General features: G+C 44.4%; 1 protein-coding gene across 6 annotated transcripts in view; it reads left to right on the top strand.

Annotated features, from left to right (window-relative positions):
• Nucleotides 1-14,945: 14,945 nt before the first annotated feature.
• Nucleotides 14,946-17,508, top strand: part of MID2 (midline 2) — a 108,900-nt gene continuing 106,337 nt past the window's right edge. The window contains exon 1 of one of the 6 annotated variants that reach the window (XM_025277313.3): nt 14,946-15,247. Coding sequence is in view for 3 of the 6 variants with exons in the window: in XM_025277311.3 (XP_025133096.1) it covers nt 16,435-16,555 (121 nt within the window). In the remaining 3 variants the exon portion in view is untranslated. Of the gene's footprint in view, nt 15,248-15,301; nt 15,394-15,704; nt 15,896-16,053; nt 16,556-17,508 lie in introns of those variants that run through there. The other 5 variants (XM_025277312.3, XM_025277314.3, XM_025277311.3 and 2 more) reach the window with 5 other exon arrangements.

Raw genomic sequence — 17,508 nt, 5'->3', positions numbered from 1 at the left:
AAGTCATAGAAGTGTTTGGAGAATTGCAAGGTTGCCAGCAGTTTGGTATTGTTGAGACATTAGCTGTGAATGAGGCAGTAGTGTGGGAGATGAAGCTGGCAAGTTTGAGGAGATTTGCATGTCCCTGACATAGGGGCCAAGAATTGGTGCCTTTGAGCTGTGGTGCTGGAGAAGACTCCTGAGAGTCCCTTGGACTGCAAGGAGATCAAATCAGTCAATCCTAAAGGAAATCAACCCCAACTGTTCATTGGAAGGACTGATGCTAGAACTGAAACTCCAGTATTTTGTCATCTGATGTGAACAGCTGACTCATTGGAAAAGTCCCTGATGTTGGGAAAGACTGAGGGCAGAAGAAGGCATCAGAGGATGAGATGGCTGGATGGCATCAACAGTGAAAATGGACATGAACTTGGGCAAACTATGGGGGATGGTGAGGGACAGAGAGGCCTGGTGTGCTGCAGTCCATGGGGTCGCAAAGAGTTGGACACGACTCCATGACTGAACAGCAACATAGCTTAGACTCCATCTCATAGGTCATGAGGTATTACATGGTCTTGTGTGTGTGTACTCAGTCTTTGTGACCCCCATGGACTGTAGCCTGCCAGACTCCTCCAGACAAGAATCCTCAAGAGTGGGTTGTGATTTCCTACTCTAGGGGAACTTCCCAACCCAGGGATCAAACCAGGGTCTCTTGTGTCTCTTGCATTGGCAGACAGATTCTTTACCACTGTGCCATGTGGGAAGCCTGTTATATGATCTTATTTGCAATTTAAAAAGCTAATTCGGGTGGCTGTGTGGAGAGCTGGATAGGGTCAAAACTGGACTCGGGGAGACAACTACCAGGTGTGTGATGAGCTGAGAAATATTTGAGAAGGAAAATTGTCAAGATTCAGTCAGGGTTTAGCTATGGGGGAGGTGAGTGGGAGTGAGGAGGCAAAAATGACTTTCAGGTTTCTGGTGTGGGAGTGACTGGGTGATGCCATCCAATAAGACAGGGATTATAAGAAAAAGAATGGACTTGGGGGATACTGAGTTTGGTTTTGGACATGTTCAAATTGAAGTACCTGCAGGATTTTCAGACTTGAAACAAAGTTCTGGCCTGGAGATATAGATATGAGTGTCATCAGAACAAAGATAAAAATGAAAACAATGAGAGTGGATGGGACCATCTGGGACCATTCAAAAAGTGGAAAGAACCAAGGACCAAGGAGGAAATCCTGGTCAACACACCTACATGTTGATGGGGGAGGAGGATCACATTAAAGAACAAGTAAGAATAGTCATAGAGGTGTGAAGGGAACAAGGAAAGTGTGTCATGGAAACCACAAAGAAGAAAGAAATGAGCAGCAGTGTTAAATGACACTGAAAGGTTTAGTAAAATAAGGGTTCCTGAAAAGAACGTATTTAATTCTTTGTTAAAATCCAAAAAAAATCCAAAATTCCATTTGCTTATTCTCCCTAATGATCAGCTTCATCAAAGGAGAAAATTAGGTTACTTGGACTTATTCTTAGTAAGAACATCTCACTTTAATAATCTGAGCATTCTAGAATTTTTAAATGGACAAATATCTATTGAACACTTAACACCAAGCATTCCACTAGGCTCTGTTCTAGGCTCATCATTAGTAAACCAGACAGAAAAAAAGAAAAACTCTGCTCTCATGGAGCTTGTAATTGAGATACACTGTAGTATGATACTGACTCCAATTCCGATGAGTGTCAGGGGTTTTCCCCATACCACCAGGCAATTTTCCCACACCAGCTGGGTATGCTACAATTCAACTCAATTCTGGCACTATCCACCTGGACATAAGTGTCAGATCCCATAGGTTAAGGGCTCAGCCCTACAAGATGCCCTTTGCCCTTTAGATGCCAATGACAATACCAGGTGGTTGCCTGTACTTCTGACCTATTGGCTGGAGATTTGAGGTTCCAATGACCCCCTCCTTGAGTTTGGCTAATTTACTAGTATGGCTCCTAGAACTCAGAGAAACATTTTACTTACTAGATGACCAGTTTATTATTAAAAGATATAATCTTAGAAACAGCTAGATGGAAGAGATGCATAGCACAAGGTATTTGGGAAGGGACACCAAGTTTCCAAGCCCTTTCTGTGTGCCCAATCTCCCAGCATCAACATGTGTTCACCACCTAGATGGGTGGAGGGGGGAGGTTCAAGAGGGAGGGGATATATGTATACATATAGTGATTCATTTCGTTGTACAGCAGAAACTAACATAATGTTGTAAAGCAATTGTACTATAAAAAAATACGTTCACCAGTCTGGAAGCTCTCCAAACCTTGTCATTTGGATCTTTATGAAAGCTTCATTACATAGGAATCATTGATTTAAATCACTGGCCATTGGCTAACTCAACCTCCAGCCCCTCCCCTCCCTGGAGGTCCCCTGGCAACCAGCATCCTACCTTGGGTTTGATCCAAAATTCACCTCATTAACATAAGAAAAACACATTTTTCACTCTCATCACTTAGGAAATTCTGAAAGTTTTAGGAGCTCTGTGCCAGGAACAAGGAGGAAAGCCAAATATATATTTCTTATTATAAATCACAATATCACAGTAGCATAATGCTTATAAGCCTGGGTCTAAATCCTGGAAACACTACCTGCTAAACTATGTGACTATGGATAAATTACTTTATCTCTCAGCCCTGGTTTCTGCATCTATAAAATGGGGAAAATAAGGATTATTGCTCTGAGATTATTATTAAGATTAAAAGAGCTAATACACGTAAAATGCTTTGAACAGTGTCTGGTACATCAAAAGAGCTCAATAAGTGTTAGTTATTCTGTTGTGTGTGGGCACATGGGGACAAGCAAATAAACAAAAAAATACAAGTTAGTGATGGGTGCAATGGAAATAATTAAAATTGAATGATTTGAAAGCAAGTAAATGCATAGCTGCTTTGCATGGTGTACCCTGAGAAAAGGATGTTTGAGTTGAATTTGAACAAAAAGGTATTTATTATAACAATCCTGGCAAAGGACACTCTAGGTAGACCAAAGATGACCCTTGGGCCAAATCTGGACCATAGCCTGTTTTTGTAAATAAAGTTTGATTCTTTACGCATCATCTGTGGCTGCTTTTGCTCAGAGCTGAGTAGTTGCGACAGAGACCATATGGCCCAAAAGCCAAAAATATTTACTATTTTGCTCATTAGAGAAGAAGTTTGTCCACCCCTGCTCTAAGCAAAAGGAATAGCAAATGCAAAGGCCGTACTCAGAGATAAGCTTGGAGGGTTCAAGGAACAGAAAAGTTAAAGTTGCTCAGTTGTGTCCGACTCTTTGCAACCCCATGAACTATACAGTCCATGGAATTCTCCAGGCCAGAGTATTGGAGTAGCTAGCCTTTCCCTTCTCCAGGGGCTCTTCCCAACCCAGGGATCGAACCCAGATCTCCTGCATTGCAGGCGGATTCTTTACCAGCTGAGCTACAAGGAACAGAAAGAAGTACTGAAATGGGTTAGAGGAATGAATGATAATGAATCTTATCCTGGATCCACATTAAGTCCATACTGGTATGTAGGTTTTAGAATCTACTACCTTTCCTCCTTTGAAAGCCCCTCATCTCCAATGTTTGAGAATCTGATACTGATACTTCTCCTATGTGTATGATTTCCCAATGATCACTGACAGTGGTTCTTTGATTATACTTGCACATTCTCATTGCCTAGGGAGTAATTCATCCAGGCTAGAAGATTTGAACGTATTTAAAGCAGCACTGTTAACCCATTGTAGGCCAGTTGATAGTAACAGAAAGCACTATCTCCAACTGCTGCTTTATTTTAAACTTGAATCCCATTCAACTTCATTTCACTGGTATTTTTGAATTGGAATTTATGGTCATGGACCTGAAGTCAGTTCAGTTCAGTTCAGTCGCTCAGTCATGTCCGATTCTTTGCAACCCCATGGGCTGCAGCACGCCAGGCTTCCCTGTCCATCACCAACTCCCAGAGCTTACTCAAACTCATGTCCATCAAGTCAGTGATGCCATCCAACCATCTCATCCTCTGTCATCCCCTTCTCCCACCTTCAATCTTTCCCAGCATCAGGGTCTTTTCCAATGAATTAGTTCTCCGCATCAGGTGGCCAAAGTATTGGAGTTTCGGCTTCAGCATCAGTCCTTCCAATGAATATTCAGGACTGATTTCCTTTAGGATTGACTGGTTGGATCTCCTTGCAGTCCAAGGAACTCTCAAGAATCTTCTCCAACACCACAGTTCAAAAGCATCAATTCTTTGGTGCTCAGCTTTCTTTATAGTCCAACTCTCACATCCATACATGACTACTGGAAAAACCATAGCTTTGACTAGACAGACCTTTGTTGGCAAAGTAATATCTCTGCTTTTTAATATGCTGTCTAGGTTGGTCATAGCTTTTCTTCCAAGGAACAAGCATCTTTTAATTTCATGGCTGCAGTCACCATCTGCAGTGATTTTGGAGTCCAAGAAAATAAAATATCTGTTTCCATTGTTTCCCCACCTATTTGCCATGAAGTGATGGGACTGGATGCCGTGATCTAGTTTTCTGAATGTTGAGTTTTAAGCCACCTTTTTCACTCTCCTCTTTCACTCTCATCAAGGGGCTCTTTAGTTCTTCGCTTTCTGCCATAAGGGTAGTGTCATTTGCATATCTGAGGTTATTGATATTTTTCCCGGCAATCTGGATTCCAGCTTGTGCTTCATCCAGCCTGGCATTTTGCATGATGTACTCTGCATATAAGTTAAATAAGCAGGGTGACAATATACAGCCTTGATGTACTCCTTTCCTGATTTGGAACCAGTCTGTTGTTCCATGTCCAGTTCTAACTGTTGCTTCTTGACCTGCATGCAGATTTCTCAGGAGGCAGGTCAGTTGGTCTGGTATTCCCATCTCCTTAAGAATTTTCCACAGTTTGTTGTGATCCACACAGTCAAAGGCTTTGGCATAGTCAATAAAACAGAAGTAGATGTTTTTTCTGGAACTCTCTTGCTTTTTTCTATGATCTAATAGATGTTGGCAATTTGATCTCTGGTTCCTGAAGTAAACTCTGATTAATATCCAGTATATATATTTATAGACATTTATAGATATTACTTATAGACAAGGGAAGCCCATCTCTATATCTATACATATTTATCTATGTCTATATCTGTGACAGTATTTCCAAAACTGTATTTTGAGAGATGCTAGTATCCTGTGGGATATCAATAAGTGAGTAAAGCATGAAAGTTCCAGGGTCAAATATATCTGGAAAATGCTAAGCAAAGCTAAAATAGGTTTTATTTCTGGCAAGACTTCTTAAAGCCTTAATATGCTAATGTATGCTGAGTCTCTGAGAGAGAGATTTGATGTGCAACGTTTCCTAAACTTACTTGATCAAATTCATTTTTCTCAGAACACCAGTTAATACCCTGAGGGACACTAGCGTTTCTTGAGTCAGTTTGAAAATTGCTGGCATTTAGGCAGTTGAGGCACAGAGAAATATGTCTGGCCTCTTTGCATGAATCTGCTATAAATTTCTGCTAAGAGATCCTTTCCATGTGATATTCTCATTGCAGATGGAAGATTGGAGTAAATCTGAATCAGTGTGATGAAAGTCATCTCTGGACTGCACTCTTTCCTGTTCTTTGCCATCCATCCATCCATCAAATACGAGCACCTACTATAAGCTAGGTACTGTTCTAGTTGTTGGAGAGGCACCAGTGATAGAGACAAAGTTCTTGTTCTCATGGAATATATATGCTTGTGTGTGGTCTGTGTGTGTGTGTGTGTGTGCACGTGCGTGTGCATGGTGGAGGAAATATAATAAACACACATGGTAAATTTAGCTAGAAGTAAGTGTCCTGGAGGGTGTTATATTAGAGAAAAATGTGAAGAGGTTACTTTAGATGGGGTAATCAGGGAAGGCTTCTTGGAGTAGGTGATGTATAACACAGAAGAAGGAAGTAGAACAGCCATGTGAAGACTGCCAGGAAGAGCACTCCAGCAGAGGGAGAGTACATGCAAAGTTTTTTGAATGGCCAAGAGCTTGTGGTTCAAGGGGTGTCAGAAGGCTAGTGTGTTTGGATTGTAAGAGCAAGAGTATAACAGGATGAAGTGGGAGAGGTAGATAAGGGCCAGCTAATGCCAAGTCTTAGAGACTATGTCAAGAAATGGCCAGAGAGAAGAAAGTAAAATCTGATCACTTTTAAAAGAGCAATTTTAAGTGATTGTAAGAGGACAAAAGAAGTTGTTTAGTCACTAAGTTGTGTCTGACTCTTTTGTGACCCTATGGACTATAGACCACCAGGCTCTTCTGTCTGTGGGATTTCCCAGGCAAGAATACTGGAGTGGCGTTGCCATTTCCTTCTCCAGGGGATCTTCCTGACCCAGGGATCAAACCCAAGTCTTCTGTGTCACCTGTACTGCAGGCAGATTCTTTACCGCTGAGCCACCAGGGCTTCCCAAAAGTAGAGGAGGGGAGACCAAAGTAAGACTTGATGATGGATTGAACATTGAGTGTTGGGGAGAGGAGAGCATCAAGGATAATATCCCAGGGTCTGGTTTAAGCAATTGGGTGGTGTCATTGACTGAGTTGGGGAGTAATAAAAACCAAGGGGTCTCTTTTGGTAACATTAAGTTAGTGCTGGGCTTCCCTGTTGGCTCTGTGGTAAAGAATCCACATTGCAATGCAGGGGACATGTGTTCGATCCATGGTCCATGAGGATCCCACATGCTAAGCCCATGTGCCACAACTACTGAACCTGTGCTGTAGAGCCAGGGAGCTGCAACTACTGAAGCCTGTGCGCCCTAGATCCAGTGCTCCACTAACAAGAGAAGCCACCACAATGAGAAGCCTGTGCTCTGAAACTAGAGAGTGGCTCCCGCTCGCCACAACTAGAGAAAAGCCAGAGCAGCAACCAAGACTCAGTGCAGCCCAAAAGAAAAAAGGTTAGTGCTGTCCATGAGGCAACCACGTGAAGATATGAAATAGTCAGGTGGATAAGCAAGTCTAAACTCAGGCGAGAGGTCTGAGCTGGAGAGCTAACATGGGGATTGTACTTAAAACATAGGAATAGAAGAGGTCACCTAGGAAGTGAATGTAGGACTAGAAGAGAGCCAAGGACCAAGGCTTGGGTCACACCAACCTTCAGAGGTTGAAGAGCAGCAGGAGGAAGCAACAGAGCCCATTGGAAATGGGAGCAAAACTTGGAGGACATGGAGTCATAGACACTACTAGATTGTAAGTGACCTGGTGAGCTGGTTAGGAAAGCATGGCGAGCCTCAAGTTTTAGGCTTGGTCCTAAAGGCTAATTAAAACTCTAGGAAAGCATTTACCAATGTACCATAGATTTCAAACAGATATGTTTATTGTAACAAACAGAATAATTCAAATAAATTACAAAATTAATGAAAGCAATACCAGAATAGAGTTCAAAGGTGAATAAGAAGGGCTAGGAGCATGCCATTTCTCCATACTGGGAACATATTTATTTGAACGTGGCATGTTCACAACTGGTTTTAGAACAATGTCCTATAGATGAACCCATGCCAAAGTACTTTTCTTCTCACCATCTTGTTAAAAGCTCACTGGTTAGAAAAGCCTTCAGTCAACTTCTGGATTTCAGACAACTAGCCACTTCTTTAGAGAGCAGTATGAAGGTTCCCTTCTGCAGAAGCAACAATGCTCTTGTGCAACAAAATCTCCCTTCTGTGATTTTTTCCTTCTGAAACAGACTGGGCTCTGTGCTTCTCTCTGTGGAAAGTATCTTGAGCATTCCTCCGCCTACCCTGCCCCTCTATTTGTAGTTAGGAAAAAAAGAGCCCATGAGCTGTCCCATTCATCCTCTAGGACTGTGGTGTCCTGAGTCTGCCTCAGCTTAATTCAATTAAACACCTCAAGCAGAATTTGTCAGACGTTATTTTTTTTCCCATGGGCTGGATTTCTTTTGCTAATAGGATCAACACATGCTATATACAAAGGTAACCATTAAATAATTACAGACAAATAATTTCATCACAAACTCCCAGCCGATTTTGCATCTCCTGCCAGACACAAAACATTTACTCTAATACATTTACAAGGATAATTTGCATAAAACCACTGAAAGTGGAGATATTTTCAAACCGGCTGCTTATGGGATGTGATTAGTGAAATCTCCACACCCCCATTCACACCCACCCACACTATTAGTCATTGCTTTAATACATGGAAGCCCTCCGTTAAAATTAAAACATTACTAACAGAGAGAGAAATGAAGTTAACATTTAGCTCAAATTAGTTGACTGAAATCCTTTATCAGTAAGGTCCTTTGTGAAAGGAACCCAGAAGCAGTTTTAAGTTTTGAGGAGGAAATAGGAAAGATTCAGAATATGGGCTGCTGACTGGGGAGGGAAGAGGGGGTTGGGGCACTCTGTATAGAGTTCTGGTAAGCCAGAGACCAGTTTGAAAGCGCTGGATGCTTAGATAAGACTACTAAAGTCATACACAATGAAGTAAGTCATTTCAGTTCAGTCACTCAGTCGTGTCCGACTCTTGGTGACCCCATGGACTGCAGCACACCAGGCCTCCCTGTCCATCACCTACTCCCAGAGCTTACTCATGTCCATCAAGTCGGTGATGCCATCCAACCATCTCATCCTCTGTCATCCCCTTCTCCTCCTGCCTTCAATCTTTCCCAGCATCAGGGTCTTTTCCAATGAGTCAGTTCTTCACATCAGGTGGCCAAAGTATTGGAGTTTCGGCTTCAGCATCAGTCCTCCCAGTGAATATTCAGGACTGATTTCCCTTAGGATGGACTGGTTGGATCTCCTTGCAGTCCAAGGGACTCTCGAGTCTTCTCCAACACCACAGTTCAAAAGCATCAATTCTTTGGCACTCAGCTTTCTTTATAGTCCAACTCTCACATCCATTCATGACTACTGGAAAAACCATAGCTTTGACTATATGGACCTTTGTTGGCAAAGTAAAGTCTCTGCTTTTTAATATGCTGTCTAGGTTGGTCATAGTTTTTGTCGAAGGAACAGCATCTTTTAATTTCATGGCTGCAGTCACCATCTGCAGTGATTTTGGAACCCCCCAAAATAAAGTCTCTCACTGTTTCCATTGTTTCCCCACCTATTTGCCATGAAGTGATGGGACTGGATGCCGTGATCTAGTTTTCTGAATGTTGAGTTTTAAGCCACCTTTTTCACTCTCCTCTTTCACTCTCATCAAGAGGCTCTTTAGTTCTTCTTTGCTTTCTGCCATAAGAGTGGTGTCATCTGCATATCTGAGGTTATTGATATTTCTCCCAACAATCTTGATTCCAGCTGTGCTTCATCCAGCCTGGCATTTTGCATGATGTACTCTGCATGTAAGTTAAATAAGCAGGGTGACAATATACAGCCTTGATGTACTCCTTTCCTGATTTGGAACAAGTCTGTTGTTCCATGTCCAGTTCTAACTGTTGCTTCTTGACCTGCATACAGATTTCTCAGGAGGCAGGTCAGTTGGTCTGGTATTCCCATCTCCTTAAGAATTTTCCACAGTTTGTTGTGATTCACTCAGTCAAAGGCTTTGGCGTAGTCAATAAAGCAGAAGTAGATGTTTTCTGGAACTCTTTTATTTTTTCAATGATCCAGCAAATGTTGGCAATTTGATCTCTGGTTCCTCTGCCTTTTCTAAAACCAGCTTGAATATCGGAGTTCACAGTTCACATACTGTTGAAGCCTGGCTTGGAGGATTTTGAGCATTATTTTGCTAGCATGTGAGATGAGTGCAATTGTGTGGTAGTTTGAGCATTCTTTGGCATTGCCTTACTTTGACATTGGAATGAAAATTGAATTTTTCCAGTCCTGTGGTCACTGCTGAGTTTTCCAAATTTGCTGGCATATTGAGTGCAGCACTTTCACAGCATCATCTTTTAGTATTTGAAATAGCTCAACTGGATTTCCATCACCTCCACTAGCTTTGTTCGTAGTGATGCTTCTTAAGGCCTTCTTAACTTTGCATTCCAGGATGTCTGGCTCTAGGTGAGTGATCACACCATCGTGGTTATCTGGGTCATGAAGATGTTTTTTGTATAACTCTTCTGTGTATTCTAGGAGAAGGAAATGGCAACCCACTCCAGTATTCTTGCCTAGAGAATCCTGTGGACAGAGGAGTCTGGTGGGCTGCCATCTACAGGGTTGCACAGAGTTGGACACAACTGACTGAAGCGACTTAGCATGCATGCATCTGTGTATTCTTGCCACCTCTTCTTAATATCTTCTGCTTCTGTTAGGACCATACCATTTCTGTCCTTTATTGTGCCCATCTTTGCATGAAATGTTCCCTTTTATCTCCAATTTTCTTGAAGAGATCTCTAGTCTTTCCTATTCTATTGTTTTCCTCTATTTTTTTGCATTGATTACTGAAGAAGGCTTTCTTATCTTTCCTTGCTATTCTTTGGAACTCTGCATTCAAATGGGTATATCTTTCCTTTTCTCCTTTGCCTTTTGGTTCTCTTCTTTCCTCAGCTATTTGTAAGGCCCCCTCAGACAACCATTTTACCTTTTGCATTTCTTTTTCTGGGGGGATAGTCTTGATCACTGCTTCATGTACAATGTCACAAACCTCCATCCCTAGTTCTTCAGGTACTCTGTCTATCAGATCTAATCCCTTGAATCTATTTGTCACTTCCACTGTATAATCGTAAGGGATTTGATTTAGGTCATACCTGAATGGTCTAGTGGTTTTCCCTACTTTCTTCAATTTCAGTCTGAATCTGGCAATAAGGAGTTCATGATCTGTGCCACAGTCAGCACCCTGTCTTGTTTTTGCTGACTGTATAGAGCTTCTCCATCTTTGGTTGCAAATAATATAATCAATCTGATTTCAGTATTGACCATCTGATGGGGTTGGGGCACTCTGTATAGAGCTCTGGTAAGCCGGAGACCAGTTTTAAAGCACTGGACGCTTGGGTAAGACTATTAAAGTCATACACAATGAAGTAAGTCAGAGAGACAAACAAATACCATATAATATCACTTATATTTGGAATCTAGAAAATTAGTACAGATGAACTTATTTTGCAAAGCAGAAACAGAGACACATATGTAGAGAACAAACATATGGATACAAAGGGAAGAAGTGAGAAGGGATATACAAACCACTACATATAAAATAACTTCCCTGGTGGCTCAGGCGGTAAAGCATCTGCCTGCAATGCAGGAGACCCGGGTTTGATCCCTGGGTCGGGGAGATCCCCTGGAGAAGGAAATGGCAACCCACTCCAGTACTCCTGCCTAGACAATTCCATGGATGGAGGAGCCTGATGGGCTACAGTCCATGGGGTCACAAAGAGTTGGACACTGAGTGACTTCACTTTCACTTTTCATGTATACCACTTTTCCCAGGTGGCACAAGTGGTAAAGAATCTATCTGGCAATGCAGGAGACATAAGAGACGCAGGTCATATCCCTGGGTCTGGAAGATCTGCTAGAGGAGGGAGGGCATTGCAAACCACTCCAGCATTCTTGCCTGGAGAATCCCATGGGTAGAGGAGTTTGGCGGGTACAGTCCATAGGGTCACAAAGAGTCAGACACAACTGAAGTGATTTAGCATGCACACATGTATAAAATAGATAACAAAGAAGGACCTGCTATTTGGGCTTCCCTGATAGGTCAGTTGGTAAAGAATCTGCCTGCAATGCAGGAGACCCTGGTTCAATCCCTGGGTCAGAAAGATCTGCTGGAGAAGGGATAGGCTACCCACTCCAGTATTCTTGGCCTTCCCTTGTGGCTCAGCTGGTAATGAATCTGCCCACAAAGCAGGAGACCTGGGTTGGGAAGATCCCCTGGAGAAGGGAAAGGCTACCCACTCCAGTATTCTGGCCTGGAGAATTCCATGGACTGAATGAGTCAGTTCTTCGCATCAGGTGGCCAAAGTATTGGACTTTCAGCTTCAACATCAATCCTTCCAATGAACACCCAGGACTGATCTTCTTTAGAATGGACTGGTTGGATCTCCTTGCAGTCCAAGGGACTCTCAAGAGTCTTCTCCAATGAGAGTTGGACTATAAAGAAAATCAGCTATACTCCAATAAAAATTAATTTTAAAAAAGTGAAGGAAAGGTGATTTCCGAAGAATGATAAAAGCCATTAAAAGCAAGTTTCCTTTAAGCGACAGTTCAGCCAAGAGCAGCTAGCTTGGTTCTGGAGTGTCCGTGATAAAAGTGGTTGCTTCTTCACGTTTCGGAAAATTCCTCAGCTCTCAGTAGGGATCATATCAAGTGAGGTTAAAGAATTCTCAGGGATCAATTGACTTTTTACTCAACTTTGGGTTTTTTGAAGACATACCTTAAATTTTGTTTTACTACAAAAGAAATTCTCATTGTAGAATATTCAAACAGTGATAAAATATATAGACTCAAACCTGAACAATCCCCTCAACATCTACCACAATTCTCGGCTCTTGCTATTTTATACTGTGCTTCCCTGTTACATTCTATGCCTTTACTGGCATATATATACATCTACTTTCTTACACAAATTCAATAATCTCTACCTGTTATATATACCTTTTCATTCTTTTAATTTTAAAATATTTTTTATTGTATTAAAATATACATAATGTAAAAATTGCCTTTGTTATCATTTTTGAGTGTATAGTGGTATTATGTACATTCACAGTGTTACTAATCATAAATGCTTAACTCCCAGGGAGCTAGGCAATCAGTTTCTTAGGTAACTTTACTGAAGTCTATACACATGTAAGCATAAATGAAAGTGAAAATGTTAGCCACTCAGACGTGTCTGACTCTTTGTTACTCCATGGACTATAGCCTGCCAGGCTCCTCTGTCCATGGGATCCTCCAGGCTAGAATGGGATGCCATTTCCTTCTCCAGGGGATCTTCCTGACCCAGGGATCAAACCCCATGTCTCCTGTATTGCAGGCAGCTTCTTTACCATCTGAGCCACCAGGAAAACTCCTATAAGCATACATGGATGGACATATATACCTTCCCTCCTTTTTTACATAGTAGTAGCAAACCATAAACAGCTTGCTCTTTTCACTTAATATTTGCAATATGTAAATATATATAATACATATATATATACACACAATTCTTACATATACACTCTTCTGCTTTGCTAGGACTATTTTAATTCTGACTAAATTTTTAAATTAATTTTTTATTGTGACAAAAAGCATGTAACATACAATTCACCCTCTCAGCAATTTCTAAGTGTACAATACAACCATATGCACAGCTTCACGCAACAGATTCCCCAGAACCCCTGACCTCAGTCCTGCTTGATTGAAACTCCACATCCACAAAACAATTCTCCTCCCCTTCCCCCTAGCCCCTGGAGTGCATGATTCTACTTTCTGTTTGTATGAGTCTGACTACTTTAGGTACCTCCTGTAAGTGGCATCATACAGTGTTTCTCCTTTTGTGACTGGCTTATTTCACTTAGAATATTATCTTCAAGGTTCATCCATGTCATAGTCTATGGCAGGATTTCTCTCTTTTTTAAGGCTGATTTCCCTCTTTTTTTGTATATGCCATATTTAGTATACATACCCTGAGTGTATATGCCACATTTTCTTTATCCATTCATCTCTCCATGGATATTTACGTTGCTTTCACTTCTTGCTATGGTGAATAATGCTGCAATAAACATGGGGGTGCAAATATCTCTTTGAGAGTCTGCTTTCAATTCTTTCAGATATATTTCCAGAAGTGGAATTGCTGAATCACATGGTAGTTCTATTTTTAATTTTTTGAGGAACCTCCTCACTGTTTTCCATAGCAGTTGCACCACTTTACATTCCTACTAACTGCAAACAGTGTTTCAATTTCTCCACATCCTTACCAACAATTACTATTTTCTGTTTTATTTTAAATACTTGTCAGCCTAATGAGTGTGAGATAATATCTTATTGTGGTTTTGGTTTGCATTCCCCTGATGATTAGCGATGCTGAGCATCTTTTCATATGCTTATTGGCCATTTGTTTATCTTCTTTGGAGCAATGTCTATTTGAGTCCTTTGCCCATTTTTTAATCGTGATATTTATTTTGTTATTGGATTGTAGGAGTTCTTTACCTATTAACCTCTTACCAGATACGTGGTTTGCAAATATTTTCTCTCTATTTTTGCCTTTTCACTGTTGATTCTTCTGCTGCACATAAGTTTTTAAGTTCAATGTAGTCCCTCTTGTCTAGTTTAGCTTTATTTTTGCTTGTGTTTTTGCTGTGACTCATTAACTTTTACTTCTCTTAGGGCCAGACTTTCATCAGGATAGCTTGGTTGTGATTTTTGCCTTCCTTTCCACCTCAGTGCTCTCTTGCACATTGTTTAACAGGGGTGTTGGCTAATTACTATTGGTTCCCTGATGGGATACACCCAGAATTACCTTAAATTTTCTGGACTCCTTCCCACCGAAGGTAATGGAAGACCTATGAGAGAGGGGGTTCTTTCCTCCCATTTTAAAACTCCTTTCCCCTTCATCTTGCCTTTTAAAAAAATCCCCTTCATTTCCCTATGTGAGGTACAGAATCTCCTCTGAGGCCTCCTCCTCCTTCCCTCTCCAACCCTCCTCGGGGAGTGGGGCGGTGGTCTCTGAGCCAATGACAGGTCAGCCCACGGGCGGACTCCAGACCAATGAATGCTTCTGGGTTCCGGCCGGACCAATTAGCTTATTAGGGACATTGAATACCTGTGTGTAGCTAACATCTGTCCCATTGTCCTCTTATTAAAGACCCTCTGGTTTGGCCGATCAAGGATTTGAATGTGTAAATGAGGCCCTACACTCCCCCCCTCCCCCGCCTTTTTTTGGTTTTGTTTTTTAATTTTGGTGGCTTTAATCCATCTCCACAACTTCTGCCCAAGGCCAATAAAACACAGCCATTCTCCCTTTGTAAAAAGAAAGAGGGGTTGGGTTTCCTTCAATTGTCTGCCCTTTTCTGTCTCCTCCACTATTTTTGTTTTTCTCTGTAGTTAACTTTACATTGAGCAGCTTCGTCCGAGGACCTTTGCGCTGGACCTAGGCACTCTCTTCTCATTGCTGGTGGCAACGGCCCTTTCGTTGTTCTAACCTAGGGGTTTGTGGGGGCCAGGGGTTTGGCGGCTGGGAGAAGAGTTTGGCCAGAGTCTTCCTTCTGCATTTCACACACATTCTGCTGGCGCTCTCGCTCTCTTACACACACACACACACACACACACGCTCCGGCCCCTCTCCGTGTGTCTTCCTTCAAGATGACAGGGCGCTGGAGAAAAGGCTGCTGGAATCAGCTGGTAGGTACAGTAGTAACCCGAACCCCACCCACCCGCTGCCTTTGCTCGCTCAGGTTTCTCCGGTCACTCCTGCCAGGGGAGAAAACATGTAAACGCGCCTCCAGAGGAGGGGCAGGGGGAGCTGGGAGCGGCGGGGGCGGCAGAAGGTGAGCCGGGGAAGGTGGCCGAGCGCCCCGGCTGCCGGGCCCTTCCCAGCGCTCCCTCGGGGCAGCAGCCCCAGCCCGCTTCGACCCCACCCCATCCCCCTTTTCGTCGGGATTGCCTTCTCTCCCCCCACCCCCGCCCCCCACGCCCTGCGACGGCGGAAATGACAGTGTGGTGCTGCCGCGGTGTCATGGTGCTGCCCCTGGACTGAGGAGCGAAAACTCTTAAGTTTGGCTCGGGAGACCCAGCCGCAGTAGCGTGGCGGCCGCCGAGCTGTCCCCAGCGGGGCGCGCGGGCGGGCGGATCCTGGCTGCTGCGCGTCGGCGGCGGCGGCGGCGGCGGCTGCGAAGGCGGGCGGCGGCCTAGAGCGGCGGCGGCAACGGCGGCAGCAGTGGCAGCCGGGGAGCTCGCGCCGGAGCCTGAGCCAGCCCGCGCGGGAGGCAGGCGAGCACCCGGCGCCCTCGGGCGCGCCGAGGACATGGCCGGCAGCCGGGAAGGCTCTGGGTAAAACGCGCCCCCTCGCCGCGGCCCCCGGGGCCGACCGCCACCACCGGCGCAGGGCTCGGCCCCGGGCTCGGGCCGCGCGTCTCAGGTGCGGCCGGGGCCCGGCGGGGGCCGAGGGCTGCTCCGGGGCTCGGCGGGGCGGGGTGACGGGGCCCCGCGAGGCTCGAGGTGGCGGCGGCGGCGGAGGGCGCCCCGGCCCGGCCCTAGCTCCCCGATGCGCCGCTGGGGCCCGGGCACCCGTCGCTGCCCTCCAGGGACGGAGTTTGCACTCCGGGGTCCAGGGCGGGGGCGGGTCATAGGCCTCCCGCGCAGTCCAGCCGGGTCGGGCGCGGGCCCCTCCCCGAGCGGTTCTCCGAGAGCCTGGGCGCTAGTCTGGGAAAGGGCACCGCCGCCTTCCCACGCTCCCGCGGCCGGCCACCTCCTTGGCCCGGGCGGCGCCCCTCGGCCGCCTGGCTGTGGCGGCTGCGGCAGCCAGAGATGCTGAGGACACCCTGCCCGCGGGGAGGCCGGGCGAAACTTAATCCCTTTGCTGCCAGGGAATGATCCTGGAGTCTCCGTCTGGGTGGTTCCTTATTTTTGGCCTAGCTGTGAAACCAGCTCAGTGGGGGAGAGGGAAAACTTATAGGTCCCCCGGACAGACTGCGATGGAACCCGGGAAAGGTGGGGTTTTTCCATTCCTGGCTCGTTAGAATTAAGTAAATAACAGCGGAGTAGATTGACAAACATTTTTGGTGATGATAAGGTTTCGGTTACTTAGCATAACGCGTGCAGCACATTTCTTAGAGGCGTTTCTTCTCAGAGCAGGACACTGGGATCCTGGGGTCGTTGGGTTCTTCACTTTTTCTCTTCCACATTCCCCTACCCGCCTTCACGCTCACTCGCCTTCTTCCTATGTGGTGATCACACACCTACTTGCCCACCGTAATCTCCCAACTAGAACCATACGTCTCCTGGAGTCCTGTGCACTCCCAGGCTCCCTGTCAAGCAGCCTCTGGCTTCTGAACCAGCTTTGCCTTTTTGAGGATTTCTGAGTGTGGGGAGGGTGGATGGTTATGGTTGTTTGTGTCTGAAGAGAAGCCCTTATAAAGGAGTGTATTAGAGGCTATATAAATAGACAAGTACTGTGTGTGGGTTGATTCTTCTGATTCTTAAGGTGGGCCATAAGGGCTGCCTTTACCTTCATTCTGTCCCCTTCCAGTACTCCAATCAGTTCTCTGGCAATGTTCCAATGGAAGGGGAACCCTGAATAGGGAGAGTCCCTCCCCTACTTCTCATTTTACCCCAGCTGGTTACCCCTAATGCTCACATCCCCCTTTTCACTCCACTCATCACTGCCTTGAGAGGGAAAGAGTCTTTGCTATTTTAATATTTTCCTGCCCAATCAATTAATGCAGATATACAATGTGAATTAGATTTCCCCTGATGGTTCCACACAGCTTGATTTATGTGGTTGAAATACAAGTCTAGGAGCTAAGGAGATCAGAGAGTTCATTTCAAATCTGATGTTGCATTGGTTTTGTGGCCTTAGGACATTCCTGTGACCTTTCTTTCATAGTTGATGCACTTGTATGAAAGACATCATATTGTGTACTGGCTATTGTGAGTCTTGGCTT

This window comes from Bubalus bubalis, chromosome X, assembly GCF_019923935.1.
Source record: "Bubalus bubalis isolate 160015118507 breed Murrah chromosome X, NDDB_SH_1, whole genome shotgun sequence".
Taxonomy (NCBI): Eukaryota; Metazoa; Chordata; class Mammalia; order Artiodactyla; family Bovidae; genus Bubalus; species Bubalus bubalis.
This window is presented reverse-complemented; position numbering and strand designations above follow the sequence as displayed.